The following is a 20,745-nucleotide window of genomic DNA, read 5'->3' as shown; positions in this document are numbered from 1 at the left end:
TCAGCGTCTTTTATTGGGATAGAAATAAATTGCAAGTGCTCAGGTTAGACCACCAAAGTGAAGGCCAGACCACCCAAACAGATCAGAGTTTCATCTCAAAACCACTCTGGTCAATTAACATCACTAAACAGGAAGAGTTTATTCAAAAGCATGCCATCCTGTACTCTGCTTTGCTCTCTATGTGCACGCTCTTATAGTCACTAATGCGAAAAGGGTATGTGGGTAAGCTTCTTTAAGGTCAATCCTCCTGACATGTCACCTTCTCTCTCTCACACACACACACACACACACACAAGCTAAACCAGGGAAAGTCAGGCAACAGGTGGCCTCTGCATCTGCCTGAACCCACCCACCACCCCTGAGCTCAGCTTAACCAACGGTGTCTGTTGTTTTTCACAGTCTCATTAGCGTGGTGACTGAGGCTCAGTCTTCGATGGTGAGCAGAAGCTGTTGAAATCGCAGCAGCAGACTTAATGCAGCTCTGCGCTTTCTCACTGATGGTGTTTACGTTAAACTTATACAACTACGACGCAGCTGTCTGGATGTTGTAAACCACTGCCTGCTGCTGCAAGCATGCAGTCAAACCTGTGCTGTGTTGCTGGAGCCCATTGCTGATCCACCAACCTCAACAGATAGAGCGCCCGGATAGCTCAGTCGGTAGAGCATCAGACTTTTAATCTGAGGGTCCAGGGTTCAAGTCCCTGTTCGGGCGCCAGTTTTGGGGTGGCTGTAGCTCAGGTGGTAGAGCAGGTCATCCACTTATCAGAAGGTTGGTGGTTCGATTCCTGGCTTCCCCTAGTCTATATGCCAAATATCCTTGGGCAAGATACTAACCCCAAATTGCTCTCCGATGCATCCGTCGGAGTATGAATGTGTGTGAATGTTAGCTATGAAGCACTTAGAAAGATGTGCTTGTGCGAATGGGTGTGAATGGGTGAATGCACAAGTTGTGTAAAGCGCTTTGAGTGCTCAGATGAGTAGAAAAGCGCTATATAAGAACCAGTCCATTTACCATAACAGATACAGATAGCACAGTTGTTGTCTGGTACATGTTTAGAAGTAATCCTATGCACAGCTGCACGTAAAGACATTACCTGCATTCTAGGATCAGTTGAGGATAAACCTCACATCTTGCAGAAGATTTATCTTCTTCATGGAAAATCTGTCTTTCATAAGAAACCTATGTTATGCTGAAAGCAGGGTCCACAGGCACAGCCTTTTGGACCCTCCTCCCAGCCCTATTTAACCTACTCCCAAATCCCATAACCAGATTACCACTGCGCTTAACACACTGGGGAGGGGGGATACAAAGCCATTAAAGAGTAAACAGAACATTGTTTGTTGTCCCCTTCCTCTCTCAATCACCCACTCTCCATTAACTAGGATGCTTCCTTTCATGGAAGAGTGAAGGATTTAAGAAATGAGGCAAATAGGGGTTGATCTATTCTCCCGGACCTCAGAGGTTATCGTTTAGTCATTTCTGACTGCTGTAACTTTCCAATCCTATGGAAAGACCAATCCACCCAATCAGTGCAGTGTGTGCACATGCAGCACTGTGCAAATGGCCTGAGCCACACCTCATTTCTTTATGTTTTGCTAGGAAAATGGGCGCAGTGCAGCTTTGGCACACAATAGATCATTCAGCTGACGGGCCAGATGTATCTCTCAGGTCCCGTGTCAGGTTTTTCCTGGATTCTTTCCAATTTTGTAAGGGAATGACTTTCAGATAGTGCTGTAGTGGGGTTGTTTTAGGCCTAAGACTTCCTGTTTTCTCCTCCACTTGTTCAATTTTCTCAGTTTTTTAAGAGATACACTATATACCAGGATGAGATAGTCCAAGTTTTCAGCTAATAGCTGTTTTGGAATCATGTTGATGAAAAAAATATAATTTAATATCCGTCAAACTGTGTTATATTTGGCATTTTTCGTACAGAAATGTTCTTTGCTAAGTTGTCTAGATATAAAACAGTTTCATCCCTTGAGTTACATGTTGTTTCACGCTTGAACGACTCATACGTCAGCGTTAACTGGTTTTAAAAGCATAAAAAAATGTTCCTCTGAATGTTTACAAGGCCTTATAATTAGTGAAAAAGTAGCCAATGTCCAGGGAACACTTTAAAAGAGCTCTAGAAAGCCTGAAGAAATACTGCTGAAGATGAGTTTTTTAAAAATTACAAAAAGGAAATGAGGGGCAGTTCAAGACTTTTGCACAGCACTGGAGGTGTATTTAGGAAACATTTCCTGGATAATTTTCAGCGTGCATGACCTACAGAGAAAACCGGGAATACCCAGAACACCTCCCTCCCTCTTTCTCTCTCTCTCTCTCCTTCTCTCTTTCATATACCCTACAAGGGCAGATGTGACTGGCTACCCGCTCTGTGTTTGATAAACACTGTTCTTCCCTCCTCTCCCTCCTTTTCTCACACTCTGTGTCCTTCACTCCCCCGGCTCTCTAGCTTTTCAGGCCTTATAGGTGATTGTTGTGACAGAAACGCAGCAGAAACAGTGCAATTTAACTGGGTCAGCTGGAAATAAAACAGAAGATGAAAAAAAAAGCTCAAACTAGAAATTAATAGCAGATCTTATCAAGCCTGTTACACATGCTTGATAAGATCTGTCAGGTTTATTTGTAGCCACAATTTTGTGACCATTTGTCAAAACCATTTTGTAAGGCAGTTTGTACCTTGATGGAGGGTCCAGAGGAGAAGCTGGAGGAAGAGATCTTAAATGGTGTGGCTCTTAGGCCGAGGGTCAACTCTGAAACACAGAGAGAAAAAAAAGTTTAGAAAAATATAAGCTGGGGTGAATCCAAACACCTGCCACTATAGTGTCATACACAGCACACAAGTCTAATGACTGAATAGTGAGAAAATATTGATAGCGCCACCTTTAACATAAGCACTTTCTTCACTGGCCTGGTGTGCACATGCATTTCTGTGTGACCCGCTTCCTCCCACATCCAGACACGCACACATGAAAGCTATATCATAAAATACAGGACTGATGCAAACCAGTAAAGCTCGGTGTACATTTAAGAGACTTTGCAGTGCTTTTGAAGGAAACTGGAGACACAATAACAGGCTGCTGTTACTCAGAGCAGGACGGGCAGGATTCCAAAAAAGGAGCCTAAAAACATTAAAGCGAACATGACATGAGAAAGAGCCATGAGAGGCTCGTGACAGAGCGCAGCGCGGCTCTCGGAGTACGAGGGAGCTGTAAGTGGTGAGGAGGCTGGAATCGCACGTGTTCAGCCTGAGTTTAAAATAAACTGTTTGGGTTTTAGATGCCGGTCGCTGAGAAGAGCTGAAGCTTTAGACATCTTTGTTTGGACAGACTGTAACAGCAGCCGTAGCGCTCGCGCTTCTGTAAAGCGCTGAGTTGATGCCAGACATGTTTTTCTATCATGCAGATAATTCGTCTCTGTTACATCATGACTACATACTGTCCTGGGTGTACTATCAAGATGTTGAGCCACATTCAAAGTGAATGTCCTCCCTCTCTGATGGCATTTTTCTCTCATTTTAAAATTCACACTCAAACGACTGACTGTAAAAAGTAAATGTGTTGCAGACAATAACTACAGAATATGACACACAAAGGCCTGTACTGTGTGGGCAGGCAGGCTCATTCATTTGCACTGTAACAATATTCCCATTGAGTTTCGTCTGAGACAACCAGTAGCTGTTTCTCTTGTCCAAGTTTGTTCTCTTCTGTTGACCCCACAGCTCCGTACTCCCGACATGCCCACGCTCTAACAAATACCATTCAGTGCGACCGTGCCGTTTATACACTCAGCTCTAACATCTATCCCCACTCATCCATGTGCTCTGCTTCTTCAGATGCACAAAACCCCCCCTGACATTATCCCACTTGTGACCTCATTCCTGCAATCTGATTACTCCTCGTAGCAGCTGATATTAATGCTGACATTTGGAAGAAAAGACATATAGTCCATTAGAAACAATGTGGGCTGCAGCTTGGCAACCTTAATGAGTCCAAACAAAATCACTAGTGTGCAGTAGCTCAGAGTAAAATATCTACACAACACTATGTCAACCATCGCTGCTCCTGGTGACCATTTAAGGACTTAGTGAGCTCCAGGTTGATGCTCCTACCTTGCCTTTGCCCCACCAGGGCATTAGGAGTGATGCGTGGGGTCATGTGGGTGATGGGTATAATGTTGCCTCTACTGGTGGTTGATGAGGAGGAAGTGGTGGTGCGCCCATCCTTGATCTCAATGGTGAGGAAGGTCTTCATGTCTGGGTCTGCCTCTCCCTGGGTGACCTTTTCTCCAGCTGCTATCCCTGGGGTCTCGTCTTCCTTTGACTTATCGGAGGCGTGCGCATCTTTTTGAGCTGGATGTCCCATCCCACCCATGGAGCTCTGCGATTGGTCAGCTGAAGACAGAGACTTGTTAGCCACGCCTCTTGGCTGAGGCGCGGCCTGACTCACGGATGCAGATGCGGAGCCCACACGTGACCGTGCTGGCCTGTCTCCAGATGTGCTGAGGGATGCTGCTGAGTGTGTAAACAGCTCGGTAGCTCTGGAGACATTTGCATGGCCAGTGCTGCTGGAGAAGGAACCATTCCTCAAAGGAGTTTTCTTTAAAGATGAGACATTTGAACTCTGTTCAAGTTCTGCAAACTTGCGCATTCGATCACGAACAGAGGTGGTGCGACTTAACTGCCCCGATATAACAGCTTTCTTCTCGGATGCTGTGAAGACAGAATGAAAGAGGGGAGTTTAAATCAAAGAAAGAGACAGCTCAGTACAGGAGAGATAAGTAACCAGGATCTCCTCCACTGCCCAGGCTGAATTTAGCACCGTTACAACTTATTGCTCTTGTAATCCCCTCCTTCACCTCAAAAGCTTTCTACAAATCCTATTCCTCTTTTCTTCCCTCATTTTTAGCCTTTGGTCCAGCCCCTTGTTTTCCTTGACTTAACTTGTGCTTCACCCCCTCATAGTTCCTATATTTTTGGACTTTTCAGGGAATGTTTCTCCCACTTAGAGGTGATGTGTACAACGCTGATGGTTTGGGACATTCTAAGGATTAGAGTAGATGATATTTACTGGGGTCATCCTAACAAAGATAAAACAACATGTGACACTTAAGAGGAAAACAAATTTATAGTACAGCTTGTAGGACATGAGGTGACATGAGATGGAGGAGAGAGCGCTGAAGATATGGTGCATTAACAAAATGCTCCCTTCCCAGCCGTCCCCTCCTATATGGTCAACCTAACAGCCCCCACATAATTCTCAGAACTGGTCTAGCAATGATTTTAATGAGAATTTCTCCAGATGTATTCAAGAAAATGTAAAGACGAATGTTTAAAAGTTTTCCTTGATAAATATCTTAAAAAGATGATCTAGCTTGATATTGACAGGCTTTCTATTTATACATCAGAGCAGGGCTCTTACCAGAATCCCTCGCTTTGCCATAAGAGCGGGACAGGTCGCTGCCCACAGTTATCTAAACACGGGAAAAAACAAAAACATGACAGAACAATTAGTACAGGAAGGAGAGGAGAGCAGAGGTCAACGTGCAGAGCGAAAAATAGACATTCATGAGGACTAGATGGGCGGCTACGGGGACTCCTGATCTACACAGTCCTAAATACAGAATCGACTGGTGGTGTTTTCATTATGTAACATTGTACTCGGCATGAAGATGTGAGCATCTGTTCTTTTTTTGGCATGGTGGCCACGATGGATCCCAGAGTGTTTACATTACTGCGAGGAGCCTGAGGATCAACTTGTATAGCACGGGGAACAATAAAAAAAGTTTGGGGCCAGTCTTGAGTAAACACATTAAGCGGAGCGACACGATGGCGTCATGGTCACTGTAGCCCCCCTCCCGCTCCATGTGAAGATGGGAAAATCTTGCTTTTAACAGTTTAACAGAGTCAGTGCAGAAAAAACAGCCCATATTTTTTCTGTAAGTGAAAAGAGACAGAATCTTTGGCCTTTAACGCTGTGTACTCCTCTCTGATACCAGGTGAGGCCGAGGCGCCGCTGAGGTGAAACAGAGACAAGTCAGGTGCACAGTTTGTTTGTGTAACCAAGTAACAAAAGTCAAACAACATCCAGCGGGAGTTCGAAGTGGAGTGTTTATGGATGCCGATGTGACCTGGGTGTCACTGAACAATGAAGTGTCGGCTTTCGTGTCAAGAATAATGACGTGGAAAGAAAGAAAAAGGAGCGCTCGGACGGTTTGTGCGCTTCGGTTTGGCTATGCAGCTCAGCACCCCACTCTAGTGGCGCAGTCACAACATATGGCGTGTGTCACTCGGTGTTCAGCGGGCTCAAAGATACAGACGGCTGACAAATGCACCACAAAGCATTCATGTTAGCCTCCAGGACAGCTTGAGTACAAGGCAGTGTAGCTTAAAAAGGTGCAAAACCATGGATTACTTGTCTGTGAAGGTTCTCAGTCATCCAGGTCATCGTAGTCAAAGGAATTTCTTTGACCATGGATTACTTAATTTAGGTTGTTAATTCAGGAATATGACTGAATCCTGAAGCACACACAGATGCAAACGCACACACACACACACTCCACCTTTTGCCTCTGGATGTCAGTTTTCCCGCTGAGCAGGCCATTCACGGGATCTCTCCGAGATAAAACCGCCCCATCAGGCTCCTCCTGGTTAGACTCAGCTTGGGTACCGGCTGAACTTCGGCTTCTGCTGTCAGTTTCTGAATCTGTGCTGCAAGTCGATTCACTCCTGGCTACCTCCGCCTCCTCCGATGGCGCCCGCTCCTCTGAGGACATGCTTGCACTCTGATCAGATGTGCCAGAGACCGTCCGCTTCCTTGACAACAGGCCGATGCTGTCTGAAGTCTCGGAGCCCAGACGGGGTCTGACGCATGAATCCGAGACATCTGAGCCCAGTCTCTGTCTGGCACAGGACTGGGAGTTGATGCTTCTGTCTGATGCCCCGGAGTCCAGCCGACCACGCTGGGAGGAACTCTGGCTCTTGTCTGAGGCTCCGGAGTCCAGCCGGGCTCTGTAAGCTGAGCCCAGACCTTTCTCTGAGGCCACAGAATCCAGATTGGGCTTGGAAAGCATCGAGGCTGCGCTAAGATCGGAGGAGTCTGACCTCTGACAGTGAGACATAACCAGGTCGGCCTCCTTGGTCACAGCTTCTCGCTGAGGCTGGATCAACAGAGGTCCATCATCCTTTGCCAGGTGATCCAGAACCAACACCATCCCTGAGTTGGAACCTGTTATAGAAAACACAAATGAAATATGTGAAGTAACTTTCTGTACCATTCAAGTTTTCTTTGCTGTAAAAACACATTTTCATGTTACCTAGATTCTTCTTATATTACTAGTACACTAGAGGGCAATGGAAGAAGTAGATGGGTATGTTGGAGACTTAAATGAAATCTTTCCACAACACTGGGGCCCCAGAAAGGCCAGGCTAGAAAATACACTCAGGATCACAGGGCAGGCATGTGGAGACATGAAGGGATGTAGACATTTCCTCCAGACTGGCCTCAAGTTCCTGAGTGAGATTTGCAACTAGACCGGTGAATGTGCGTCAAGCAGGAGGAAGGCTTTCCACAAGTGTGGAAAGCGAGCATGTGGCACAGTCATATCTGGGACGCGATTAAAAAAAGGGGGTCAGGGAGAGAGTGGGTTAAAAAGAGAGACGAACAGGAAACCACACTCCAAACATCACAGCCATGTCCGCATCCTCCCCCCTGCGACAAGTATCTACCTCCAACACCCCACCGTGCTGCTATATGAATATCTGAGGTTATGCACACACACCGCAGATAAGGAAAACAGAGAAAACCAAGATGTGTATCCACTTCCTACAGCACATGTACAAAGCAAGCCCTAAAAACACTTCTGACTGACCTTAGTTTGCACCAGCTTGGCAACCAAATGGAGTTCACCAAGTATGCATGTCTGTCATTTACTAACCAAATCAAAGAGGGACTCCAGTCTAACCGGAGGCAGCCGACAGTCTCTTTCAACTTTCGAGCAGTCGTAATCGCAGCTGAGCATTCACAGCTACACCAAGCATAGCTGACCTTTATCGGCTCATTACTGCTTTGTAGATTCTGCACAATAAGTTTATTAATATTAGTTTACCGTTTTAAAGCAATTTCCCAAAATAATCCTGTGAATTGTTTCAGATATGAGAGAAGATAAAAATGGCAGCAAGCTGTTGATTAAACAGACCGAATGCTTATGTAATACAGCCTGAATAGAAAACGTGATCGTGACACACAATTAGGACAATAATGGTCCGCTACACTGTCTGTAACTCGCGATGCACTCAACCAAAGCTCAGTTACTGGTCTTTAATAAGTGTAATAACTGAAGTGAGAGCCAGCACACACACACACACACACACACACACACACACACACACACACACACACACACACACACACACACACACACTGCTGCTCTCCAGCAAACTCGCGTTATTGTTCACGTCGTTGCCGTTGGGAAGCTGTCGTATCTATTGTGTGGCCATTTCTGGGAAAATCCCCACTGCTACTGCATAATGAGAGGCTTGCATTTTTTTTATATATATTTCAAAATAGCAACAAAAAGCTACAGCCTTCTGCCAGTCAATATACGGAGCACAAACAAAGGACAACCAAGAGCTTTCTTTATACTGCTTTGACAGTGAAGCAATGACCCCAGAGGAAGCCTGCCCAGTATTTGTGCTCGCTGTGAAGGGGTCAACACGAGTTTGTTTCAGCTGCTCATGAGCAGTTCCATGGTTTAATCAAACCTTACATTTGGTGTAACAGGCTGGGCACAGGCTTCTGTAGCAAGGTGATGAAGGCAACGGTTAGCCCTGTTAGCCACAAAGTACTTTAAAAGAAGTTGTTACATTAGATGTCCATAATTTTAACCCCAATGTAGATTTTAGAGCCATGCCAGCAGCTCTGGCCTTTCATTATTAGTATTTTTTATTCAATCTGACAACTCATACAATATACAGTAATACAATATGATTTGATATTTTACCAAAATCTACAAGTTTAACCTCACCGTGGTGAAAAAAAAGGAAAAAGAAAAGAAACAGTCTGGATTACTAGAGTCTGAATGATTCATCCTCAGGAACAATGAATGTCTGTCCGTGCATGTAGTTGCTGTTGAAACTTTTCAGTGGCAACCACATGGAAGAGCAACACTGACAGAGAGGTTAAAAAAACATAAACACTATGTAATCTTTCAATGATCCGAACTGTGGTGGGATTAAGCAACTTGTTTTTAGAGCTAGTACATGCTTGTGCTACGGTACTGCGGGGTCTGTGTTATTAGGTGGTTGCTAGGCACTGTGATGAGGTCATATCACGCATCATTAAAGCTTTGTGGATATAAATCAGATGTTATTGTTGCAAAATGAGATGATGCTTTCATAATTTGTTACTTTTTTTTAATTTTTTTTAGTCGCGTTGGCAGGTGGTTGCCAGGCAACATAATAAGATCTAATATAGGGGGCCTAAGATATACCTGTGTGCCAATTTTGGTTGCTCAGCTCGTGATTGTGTAAAGAGGAGATCACAGGCAAACAAACAGAGATTTCATGTATTATAGCAATATTTGCACTAGTGCTGTGACACTACGGTTAATCAGCGATTTGTGGGTCAGACCAAAGACTATAGCGAATGACAGGGAACTTGTATTTATACTAATAGATGAGATGCACCCCTGAAATGAATGGACTAATCAGATACTGTACATAAAAGCTGGAAAAATCACCTGGGCGCTTGTGCCTGTGAGCATGTCCATTCTTTCTAATGATCAGCAGTGAGGAACTCACCTGCTTGCAAACAGAATCTGTGAAACTGTGTGTGTACTGTATACAGACACTGTATACAGTACACACACTCCTGAGGAGTTTGTGGTCTCAGCTGTTAGCTTGTATGTATTATTGAATAGCAAATGATGCTCGTCTTGCAAATTATGACCCAAATAGAGTCAAAAGGACCATAAAGCAGCATATTTTTTGTGCAAAACCTTTACATTAATAAGTTACTGTATGGGGATCACTTTCTCTGAACTACCCCTGCCCCACATCGCCTCAATCATGATGTCCAAAACACTCAGCTCAAAGCTTTAAAACTGCACAAGACACGCTCAAAGGAACTCGCTCTCCCCTGGGAACTTTAAGCATTGAGAAACTCTTGAAATCATAACCTTACCGGTATAGTGATAAATGGTCACTGACGTAAGCGTGTAAATATAAGCTTCTTCTTTTGTGTGTGAAAGGCTGAATTATGCGTTTATGCTTAGGGTTTAAGACAACCACACCTTCAGGAACCACATGCCCACCCTGCCTACGCTGTTACGCCAACCACAAAAGTCCCATGTCTTTGTTGATCCACTTTAAAAAAGCTCCCTTTCTTCTTTACATTTCTATGGTGGTCTTTTTTTATTGACCCTTGCTTCACCCTGACTTAAATTGTAAGGCACAGCTAAATCCAGAACAGCGGGGAGTTTCTCGGCCACGTAAAGGAGGCTTCAGTTCTGTTCTGGTATCAGCTTTATTTAGCAGAGGTGTGGTTGTTGGGTTTCCCTCTGTTGCTTCCCAGAACCCCATCACCAACCCCTCATCCATGTGAAGGACACCAAGAGCCAAGCCCACGGCTGACCAGGCCACACAGAATGACATTATGACTATGAGCCTCAGGCCAAGCTCCAGTTAGCCAAGTGTGTGCTGGAATCAGCTAAGAATGGCCAAAGTTAAATTTGGTCTTAACTTATACAAAGCGGATTTTTTACGCGGTTATTAGGATTAAAAAAAAGTAAAAATGACAAAACACAAACAGGCTTGCAGCAAGACTTCAATCACCTTTATACGTTTTACAAGCTGCTCATGTTAGCTCTATAAGTGTTGCTGCAAAGGCAGCACACTTGTTTCCTCCTAAAGGCATGAATTGGCATTACTTGGTTGATGGCTGGACTAACAGAGCGGCTAATGAAATTACTTTACACTTAAAAAAGAAAAAGTAAAGGATGTGTAGCAAAAGTCATTAAGTCGTGGCTGTGAGTTACTCCAAACACTTAATAAAGTTAGATGAAGGAGCTTAAAGAGGCTGAACTAAAATGACCTCCCGACGACCACCTCATGAAGAGAATGGCTCCTTTGGCCAACTATTTTAACAGGCGCTCCAGAGGAAAAGCCATCAAGAGAGGCGTATGCATTCACACATACGTGGAACAGAGGTGACCAGTGTTGGTTTTGTGTTGATATTGCCTGGCCAAACTTGACCTTTAGGGCATGTTTACAGTATATACAAACTTCTATATGGCAATGATCCCAAAGTGTGACAGAAGTAATATCCTGCAAGCGTGAGGTTGTGCGGCTTTTTTTTCTTCTTATGAAAAACAAACCATGAAACGGTGAAAATTTCCCTTCTTTTGAAGAGTACTCACATTCATTCTTACCTATTCTCTGTTGCTCTCTGTTTTGTTGTGTCTGCTGGCTGCTTAACTCCCAGATTGGAGATCGGATACGCTCACTGCGGCTCTCCTTCTCGGTCTCCTGTAAAAAAAAAAAGAGAGAAAAGAATAACATGTGCTTAGTGATCTTCAATTCAGCTGCAAAAGCAAAGCTGCACTCAACTGAGCTGAAATTCTCAAAAGGCAAAATGTGTTCAGCCATTGCTCAGAGCAGCAGCCAGCCACTCTTCCGATCAAAACCAGAGTGAAAGATCGGTTACACGTCTATCGTAGGTCTGAGGTTAGCTGGTGATCACAACTGTCTTTTGTTTGAGGTCGAGGTCAAATGCTCGAGGCGTGGAGCATGGATGAGCGACACAGCTTGGCCAGCTGGAAAAGTAAGGATGTTTACTTTAGATTGTGTATGGCTGAGAAAGAGAGAGAGGCGGCCTGAGTGGCTAAAAAGCAAACATGTGCATTCACCACCTGGTTTACTGCTATATTAGGGCCATGATTTGACCATCTTTAGATTACCCCAGCACTTTAACCCTGAGCTCCAATGCAGGAGGTCACGGGGATGAGGCGGCAGCATTTTGGATTGAGGAAAAGAAACAGGAGAGAGAGAACAGAGAGGGAAAGATGTGGATGCCGACACTACTGTTGGGCCTCTGGCGCTTGACCTTGAGCTACTCCACAGGAAAATCAGCTGCACAAATAGGGCTTCTCTGAGCACACACACACACACATGCACGCACGCACGCACGCACGCACGCACGCACACACACACACACACACACAGAGTCTTTAAATCACCAACAAACACACTCTTAACTCGAACTTCTGGAGACTTAAACTTTTCTATTAAAGGGCAAAAATCTCTTGTGTGGAGCTTCAGGTGTTCCTCGTCACTCAGCAGCTCATTTGAAATGATGAATGACATCACAGCCCAAAAATCACTTTAAAAGAGGCATCTGGGTTAAGAATAGCGCAACAAATGCTGGGGTGGATCCTGAAAAAACATACAATACATGAAAATATAATACTTAAACCAGATTTACAGCCTACTATTACTGCCAAATGCTTCTTAAACACATTCACTATCTCTCAAGCACGGAAAGAAAGTGCACACACCCAACCGCACAATTGCTCCGCAATCAGTTCCCCATGTGTAAACTATGTTATTCAAGACAAAAGCCTGGCCTGGTTGTTAACAGCAGAAGCAGAGTGAAAATCCTACAAATCACACCTTTGGTGTTTTAAATGGAATTTAATCAGTGCAGTGTGTGATCAGTGCAGACAGAGGAACAACCACAAAGCCTGCTCCAAGTCAAACACAAGCAAGAGGCAAGAAAGAAACCCGACAGCTTTATGCTCACTTGACTGTGACCTTCCACTCCTTGAGCAGATCACAGGAGATGCTGGCTTGATAGCAGAGGAGAAAATGTGATGAGACGCAGGCAAGAGGTGAATGTGGAAATTGCACAGCTCAGGTTGGGACACATGATTACATTTTGTAGCTAAAATAAGCCAAAAGGGGAGTTGAAATCCTAAATGTGATATTATAACAGTGTAAATCTACATAGCAGGTGCCCTGATGTCACTTTTTCCACGTTTCCATATAGAGCTAAAAGCAGAGCACAGACTCAGGGGCTCGAAAAAAAGGTTTTCTCAGCTTTTCTAGACAACAATAAATGTCACCGATACACTGCGGCAAGCCACAGTGGACACAGAAACGTAGCAGAATGCTCCTATAATGAGTAATTAAAGTGTCTGATGGTTTTGGAGGGCACAAACAGTCTCCTGTAATGAAGGCACTACAGTGCGCTGAGGCGAGAGGACGCTCGCATCCTGAGTGCAGTCACCCAATCAAAGAGTCGCAGGGGGAGATAATTGTGTTCGAGCAACAAACACAATTAAAGAGAACAAGTCTTCCCTCACGTGCTCACCCTCTGCTGCTCCTACCGGGACTCAGACAGACAGCCGTCATTTAAAACTCCCACTAAACCACAGGGAACATATTTCTCACAGACAGCGAGGCTGAGTGAAAAAAAAAGGGAAGATAAAGTGGAAATAGAGATCGAGACCAGAGCGCAGGACCTGCTGCCAGCCGCCATGCTGTCATTAGCGGCTTCACTCTGGCCCTGATGGCTGGGACCTGACAGAGGGGAACCAACACCGACACCCTGTCGCTCCAGCCAATCGTCCCATACGGCCTCAAGCGCCTGTTTGTGTCAGACTATAATTGCAAAATCTCAACCTCGTAAACACAAAAACAACTGTCCTCTCCCGTGACCACAGCAAGGCGTGGGCCATCTGGACTCCTCTGAACCCTCAACTCCACAAAAAAACAACAATGAGAGCTCAGAATGAGACACAAGCACCTCTTTTACCAACCAGCTCACACAAGTGAGCTCAACTATGGATTAACACGCCGGGTTTTAATCCATAGTTGGATTAAATGACGGGGTTTAACTTCCAGTTTTCCGTGGAAGTTAAATCCATCACTCCACTGGTGAGGTCAGACCCATTTGAGGGTCTTCCATGCCACTACGTGGAAGAAGAAGAAAAGAAGAAGGAACCTGGCGGCTCACTTTCCATTACGGCAGCCTGAGGAACCACACGCTCGGCTAACCTCCAACAAATGAAATACAATATCTGGAATGAAGCAGGAATCATCTCTGCATCACATATACACTCAGTCTGGAGTGAGGAAACCCGCAGAAGTCGTCAGACCAGAGTCTCATTCCCATTTTTACTTACTGCAGATCAGCACATGCCAGTCTAAGCTTTCCTTCTGGTCTTTTTTAGACTTTTCCTCCTACAGGACGCTTTCACAATTCATCTCTAAGAAGTCTGCTAAACCCTCTCTATTGCACATACTGGGGCTTGTTTTTGACAACTAAGGTTCCTTATTGTAGCAATTTTATGATTAAACAACAAACCAACAAGCAGCCCATCTGAACTCTTCCCCCAACACGCCTAGATAGTAAGCGAACCTGCAAACTTTCAAAGTTTAGTTTAATAAATCCATTTTAAAATCCAGCATTAAATATTACAGTTTCTTTTAAACTTGTTAAACAACACTTTGACTATTTGAATGGATCTTCATCCAAAACGTGAAAAGTTTCAGCTGTAGTTAGTCTACCTGTTGGCTAAAATGCGCACCGAGTGATTTAAGTGAGCAATAAACCATTAAGTACACATACCTGAAATGTAAACAGAGAGGCAGGCACATCCCATTCTCTGCTCAGACAGAAATGAGCACAGACTGACGAGGAAAGATATTTACATGCCTTTTCAGGTCAAGGAAAAAAAAAACAAAAAAAAACAAAGGTTAAGAAAATGAGAGGCGTGTTTAGCCTGCGATAAAATCAGAGTGACATTTACCTTCTCTTCACGCGACTGACTGCCTCTCTCTCTTTCTCTCTCTCCCTCTCTATCAGCAGTAACCCTCTTGGAGTCAGGACGTCCGCTATTCTGACGCTCTGCTCCCGCAGCCACATCATACACACCCACGCACAAACATTTACACCACCACAAACACCACACACACACACACACACGTATAATACCAAGAAGCCACTCCCTTGACTTCCCCTCCCTCCCATTCTGTCTCCAGAGGGATCTGACCCCCACCACACTCACACTCACAGACACTTTTACAGGTTAATGGGTTGCCTGGTTGACACATTAACTTCTGACACACTCTGCCCTTGTTTTGACTTCTTTTTTGGGGAGTTGTGCTCTTCAAAAAAAACGAAAAACACAATTTAAATATTTTCTGCCTTTATGTTTTGCAATTATAAAAACGACCCTTTCTGTGAACTGACATTTTTTTCTGCTATATACATATAATTAAAGTTTCCACGTGGTTACTACTGCATGCCGCTTGCGCCTGCGTGCTGCTTTTCAGGCCTATCTAAGACCACCATCTTCAACGGGACAATTGTAAGAGGCTCAAAGAGATCCGACGCTGTGATGTCACTGGAAGGAGCCCTGCTGCTGCTGCTGGCTGATGTTTTTTTTGGCCCACATCCCCATTTCAGTGCAGACTTTTAAGACTGCTGGGGCACAGCTGGTGGGCCGTCTGTCTGTCCGTCCTTCCGAATTCAACCCCCGACCTCCCCATATTCCCACTCCCCCTCCTCGTCCATCCTCACAATTTCACCAACGTACTGTTCAGCTGTCTTGAAGGAAGTGAGGTAAAATAGGCTTGAGTGATAGGGCATCCTGTTACGCCAACATGCCATCATCACTTCCTAGCTGAGGAGAACACACACACACACACACACCCACACACACACGCACAGGAATGCAAGCAAAGCACAGGTTCCAGCAGACAATGGGACTGATACTAAAAGCCTTTCATTTCTCCCCCTTTGTATCTCTGTGGTGGGAAAAACAAGTGCTTTCAAATGAAACACCAGAACTCTGATAAGGTGAGTGATTGTATTTTTCCCCTCTTTAAAAGCACAGATATGGGAGGTGGTTTCATCACTCAGGGACTTAGTCTTAAGAGCAGTGGCTGCATACAAAAGGAATTTTCCCTATAGAAATCCTATCCACTGAAAACAGAGCTTTTATCACCGACAGCAGATAACCTAACGTCTCCTCCTGTAAGGCTCCGCTGCTCAGCCACAAGAGGGCGAGCCAGCTGTGAGGGACCTCTGAGAAAAGGCCCAATCCGACAGATGTAACATAAATCTTAAGAAATCCATACTTTAAAACTTTTTTTTTTCTTCAAAAATGAGACAGGCTTTTCAGTTACATTTGTGTGAAATGACAGCAGCTGGGAGACTCTCCCTGTCAAAAACAATTTTCCGCCCTCACACCAAACTCGAAGCGCATTTTATCTTTCTCCTCGGTTTGGTCGAACCTGAATAGGAATATGTCACAAACACATTCCTCCCTCTGTGGCGGCTCAGGCATGTGCTTTTTTGTTTTGTGTGCAGCTATATTCCCGCTCCGGTAAGTGACTCAAGTCTCGCTCTTTGTTGTTGTTTTTGTTGCTTCGTGCATTCTTCACTGCGGCAGCAGAGAAACCTCGGTGGTCACTGCTGCCATGCAACAGAACGCGGCACCCGCAAACGGCCCCGTGCTTAGATGATTTTTGTAAACGGAAGCTGACACCAGACGGTTTACCCGTCAGATATAAGTGAGATGTCAGGACTGCACCAGCACAGCGCTGTGACTTCCCACTCCAGTAACTCTGCAGTACTCACCCCAGTTCCCATGCTGCTCTGGGACTGCACACCCTCAGGCTCCAAGCCAGAAGTCTTCCCCCTCTCCACGCCCACTAAAAAACATGGGCACACAATAGAAATGCAGTACAGGAATATTTAGAGCAAAGTAGATACCTTATTATAATCTCATCTCATGTTAACATTCTGGTCATGTGTGATTTTAAAAGAAGAGGAAACACAGGGAGACACAAGTTAAAGTGAAAATGGGTCACTTTTTGTGTGCGTGTATCACCCTGCACATACAGCCTCCTACGTGCAGTTCACACGGGCCAGATAGCACTTAGGCATGACAGGAATCCCCTATCTGACCCAGCATTGTAGGTGGATCTGCCCTAGTAACTATGCCACTGAGCGCTCACACGTGAACATACTTTATGGCCAAGACAATGATAAGGCCAACTTACTTTTACTTTCACGTTCCACAAAGAACAGGTAAGTTCATTTCTTTACCTTTAATTCTAGCACCCTCTTCTGGATGTGCACATGGTGCCTGGATGTCTCTATTGATGTTCAAGTGCTACAATGATGGATGCTGTAGCACATGGAATCAGTGAATGTGCAAGTTAACTCTAAGCTAAAAGCGCATGCATGAGACTGCGCAAACGGCTTGATTTTAGGCAGTTTTTTAGCCTAGTTAATGCTGTTGCCTCAGAGAAAGTTCCTGGGTTCAAATCCACCATCTGGCCGGGGTCTTTCTATGTGCAGTTTGCATGTTCTCCCTGTGTCTATTGTTGCACCGAGGGCCAGTATGAGATAACCAGGGATTATTTCAAAATAATGTAATAATTTGCATCTGTAAATGAGCAATAATTAGTCCATCTCTGGAATTTCTTCCTCTCTGCATCCTCATCAAACCAATTGACATCCTTTGCAACAAACCGCAAACATCTGAAGACTTGAAATTCTGACATATTTCCCTCTGGTGCATTTCTCTCTAATTACACTGGTGCAAATTATAGCTTGGTTAAACTGTTTGAGATGCCACCATGCCATGAAGACTACAACACCCTAACTTGATTTGTCATTATGAGACAAGATGTTTCTGATTCCGCTCCGTCAGACAAGTGATACTGGATCCCACTCACCCTGCCGCTGTTCCTCTTGAATTTGCCGAATGGCCGCTCGGATCATTCTCCTCTCCTTGAACTCGCTGGCTGCATTGAGCTATCAGAAAACACATGCAAAAGCTCAGTGAAACTACAAAGTGATGTGAGACTTTAGCATTACTGATATTATGATACGATATTCACCATTTGCTGAAGCTCGTCGATGTCCTGGATTGATTGCAGTTTCTGTTTCAGTCCATCCAAGTTCTCGTTGGATTCTGACCTGAGAAAGAAACACAAAGACATTTTAATGGATCTTCAACTAGTCCCCACTCACCATGAAAAAAACTAGAAGGGCTAATAGTTTAAAGTATCAGACTGTAAAACTTTGGCTCCTCTGACTCTAATCTGAAGCTTCTGCACATATATTACAGGCAGCTGAAGGTAATTTGAAAGATAAAGGACGGTTTTCTTGGCAGAGAGAAAACCCAGAGGGAACACTCCAAAATCAAGCATGTCAGATTTGACAGCCAATGACATCCCCCCAAAAAAAGCTGCATTCATTTTCCCTTTTTCAGCCTCATATTCTCCATTTCACTCCTTGCTTTTATGGTGGTTTCTATTACTCATATACTCATCATCCTCGCTTGTCTCCGCTCTTTGGCATTAAAAAGATGCGCAGCAATGCCGGAGTGGAATATTTCACATTCCACCACTGAGAGGCACGGGACAATGGCCTTTCCTCCTACCCCATTTCTATCCCACTTTCAGATGGTTTTCTGTGTCCTGGCATATGAATACGTGCATGCATGTGAGAAAGCATGCTTTCTTCAGCAGCTTCACTGAGGCACCTCCTGTGTTATTGTAACGCAAGTCATTCGAGAGCAGCGCTGAATGGAAACAATCAGGGCCCCGTCACCACTCTTATATTAGGATTCGGCGATGGAGGAGGTGCATCTGCTTCTTATCCAATAATGTCACTTCTTCCCTTTACTCCAGAACAGATGATAGGATTGTGGTGCAGCCTTGAACTTTAATGAACACCTATAAAATATGTCGCAGATCACGTGGAACTTGGGATTTTTCACAAATCATCTACACTTTGAGTTCCTGCTTGATTCTTGTTCCTTATTGTCTTTATTTAGCAAATGATTCTACTTTTTTTTCCCCCTTTTGTCATCTGAAAGAAACTTGTTTCAATTTTGTTGTAAATTTGTTTGCTTTTCATTTTCAATTCTCTAGTCGGTCATTACTGGACAGATTTCAAGAGATAATATTTTAATTTTACTCGGGTTTACCAGAATCTGTGCCATGTTTATGGCAACATAAAGCGATTCAAATGAGTAACCCATTAATCCACGCTGCTTAGCTGGACGACAGGTGCTGGAAAGTCTCTGAAAGGTAAATAATCAAACAGACTGCGATAGCTGATCTACGTTAATGCGACACATGAGCGTGTGGCATATTTGAAAGGGAAAGTATTTATTGTAAAACGGCCAAACTAGGTGGAAATTTTAGGGATGGGAATTTTACTGTTGTTGCAGTTTTCTCTCTCCTGTGATTTGCTAACTTGACTTTTCCAGAGTTTTCCCAGTGGAGTTGAAGATTGTTTTTTCAGCATTTCCAGTTCACCTGGCCTAGTAAACTGTCATCAGCACAGACATCTGTGTGTCTGTGTGTGCAGCCTCACCTGTGCTGGTTCTCCTTGTCTTCCTGCTGATTGAGGCGCGTGGGTCGAAATCTCTTGCTAGCCAGAGCTGCCTCCATGTCCTCAATCTCCCTCCTCCTCAGCTCCCGGATGGCTGAACGGATGCGGCGCCTCTCGTCCAGATCCACAGTTCCATCCAGCTGCAGACACCATAATAAAAGACAAACAGAATAAAGTGCATGAAGGATGGAGGCCGCACAGAACGGCAAACATTTGGCTTGCAAAGTTTAATCTTACGTTTGCATATCTGCACATATTCACAAGTAAATACAGTGCAGACGCTTGCTCACATTTCAGGAAATGGCCATACAGTTGCATGAGAGTCTGCAGGTAAAGAGTCACAGACCTGCTGACATTGTAAGTACAAGGTGGCGAGCAGCACTAACACGTAACAAAAGTAACACATTACTGCAATCACATTTCATTTCACCAGTAATGCAGTAATGTGATGTTATCATACTAAATTCGGTAATTACATTATAGTTACAATATGTTCTTACTTCTGGTCTCTGTAATTAATCCCAGCTCTCACACATACACACACGCACGAGAGACAACATATCCAATAAAGTTTGGGACTCAGCGATTTTTAATTATGTCAGCCTAACTGCGATTAGTGTGACTGCGATTAGGATAATAAATGTAAATGGTGTTGAGGAGTGTGTTGGAAGAGGTAGAGAATTAATTGGAGAGATTTGGGTTTTTTTCCATGCATTGCAGATAACTTTGGATGACACCGTTATCATTTGCTCATGCAGGCATGGCTGGCATGTAGGATAAACTTTTCACGCAACCTTCAGCTGTTTGAAAAAATACAAATCTGGAATGGTTGAACTCCAGCTCCAAGTATGTGCATCTACTCAGTAGTATAATTAGCTTTTTTAACTCATGGCTTGGTCAGACTATAGTTTGTGGTGACAAAGGTCATGGATGTATCTCCGGTAGGGTAGAGAGCGTACTGTGTACTGTGGCTCAGGAAGTGGAGTGGGTTATCTACTAAACAGAAGGTCGTTTGTTCGATCCCTGGCTCCTCTAGTTATCCTTTGGCAAAATACTGAACCCTGAGTTCGGTGTGGGGGTTTTTTTCAACAAGAAAAAAAAATGCTCAGATGCTCCATTTAGACATTTTGAGTGTTCAAATAGTGTAGAAGTTCCCATCCATGTACTGCTGGCTTAATTTCGAACATGTAGTAAAGAGTTATAGGGTCAGTAGGGTGATGGGCGCTTTAGAGATTTGCGATGACAAGTGATCAGAGTTCACTAATGTGACGAGACAGAGCGCAGGATTAGAAATCGGCCTGGCAACAGCTGGTGCTCAGCGCT

General features: G+C 44.3%; 1 protein-coding gene and 1 non-coding gene across 2 annotated transcripts in view; one reads left to right on the top strand and one right to left on the bottom strand.

Moving 5' to 3' along the window:
- Window positions 1-20,745, bottom strand: part of smtnb (smoothelin b) — a 48,627-nt gene that overhangs the window by 11,632 nt on the left and 16,250 nt on the right. Inside the window, exons 3-11 of the mRNA XM_039620680.1 lie at window positions 19,405-19,562; window positions 17,919-17,997; window positions 17,754-17,832; window positions 16,648-16,721; window positions 11,432-11,528; window positions 6,566-7,230; window positions 5,425-5,476; window positions 4,116-4,715; window positions 2,684-2,757 (exon numbers count right to left, since the gene is read on the bottom strand). Coding sequence (XP_039476614.1) covers window positions 2,684-2,757; window positions 4,116-4,715; window positions 5,425-5,476; window positions 6,566-7,230; window positions 11,432-11,528; window positions 16,648-16,721; window positions 17,754-17,832; window positions 17,919-17,997; window positions 19,405-19,562 — 1,878 coding nt within the window. The remainder of the gene's footprint in view (window positions 1-2,683; window positions 2,758-4,115; window positions 4,716-5,424; window positions 5,477-6,565; window positions 7,231-11,431; window positions 11,529-16,647; window positions 16,722-17,753; window positions 17,833-17,918; window positions 17,998-19,404; window positions 19,563-20,745) is intronic.
- On the top strand, window positions 640-712 carry trnak-uuu. Its single transcript has one exon. It is a non-coding gene; the product is annotated as a tRNA-Lys (tRNA).

Source organism: Oreochromis aureus, linkage group 12 (assembly GCF_013358895.1).
Source record: "Oreochromis aureus strain Israel breed Guangdong linkage group 12, ZZ_aureus, whole genome shotgun sequence".
In the NCBI taxonomy this organism is placed as follows: domain Eukaryota; kingdom Metazoa; phylum Chordata; class Actinopteri; order Cichliformes; family Cichlidae; genus Oreochromis; species Oreochromis aureus.
This window is presented reverse-complemented; position numbering and strand designations above follow the sequence as displayed.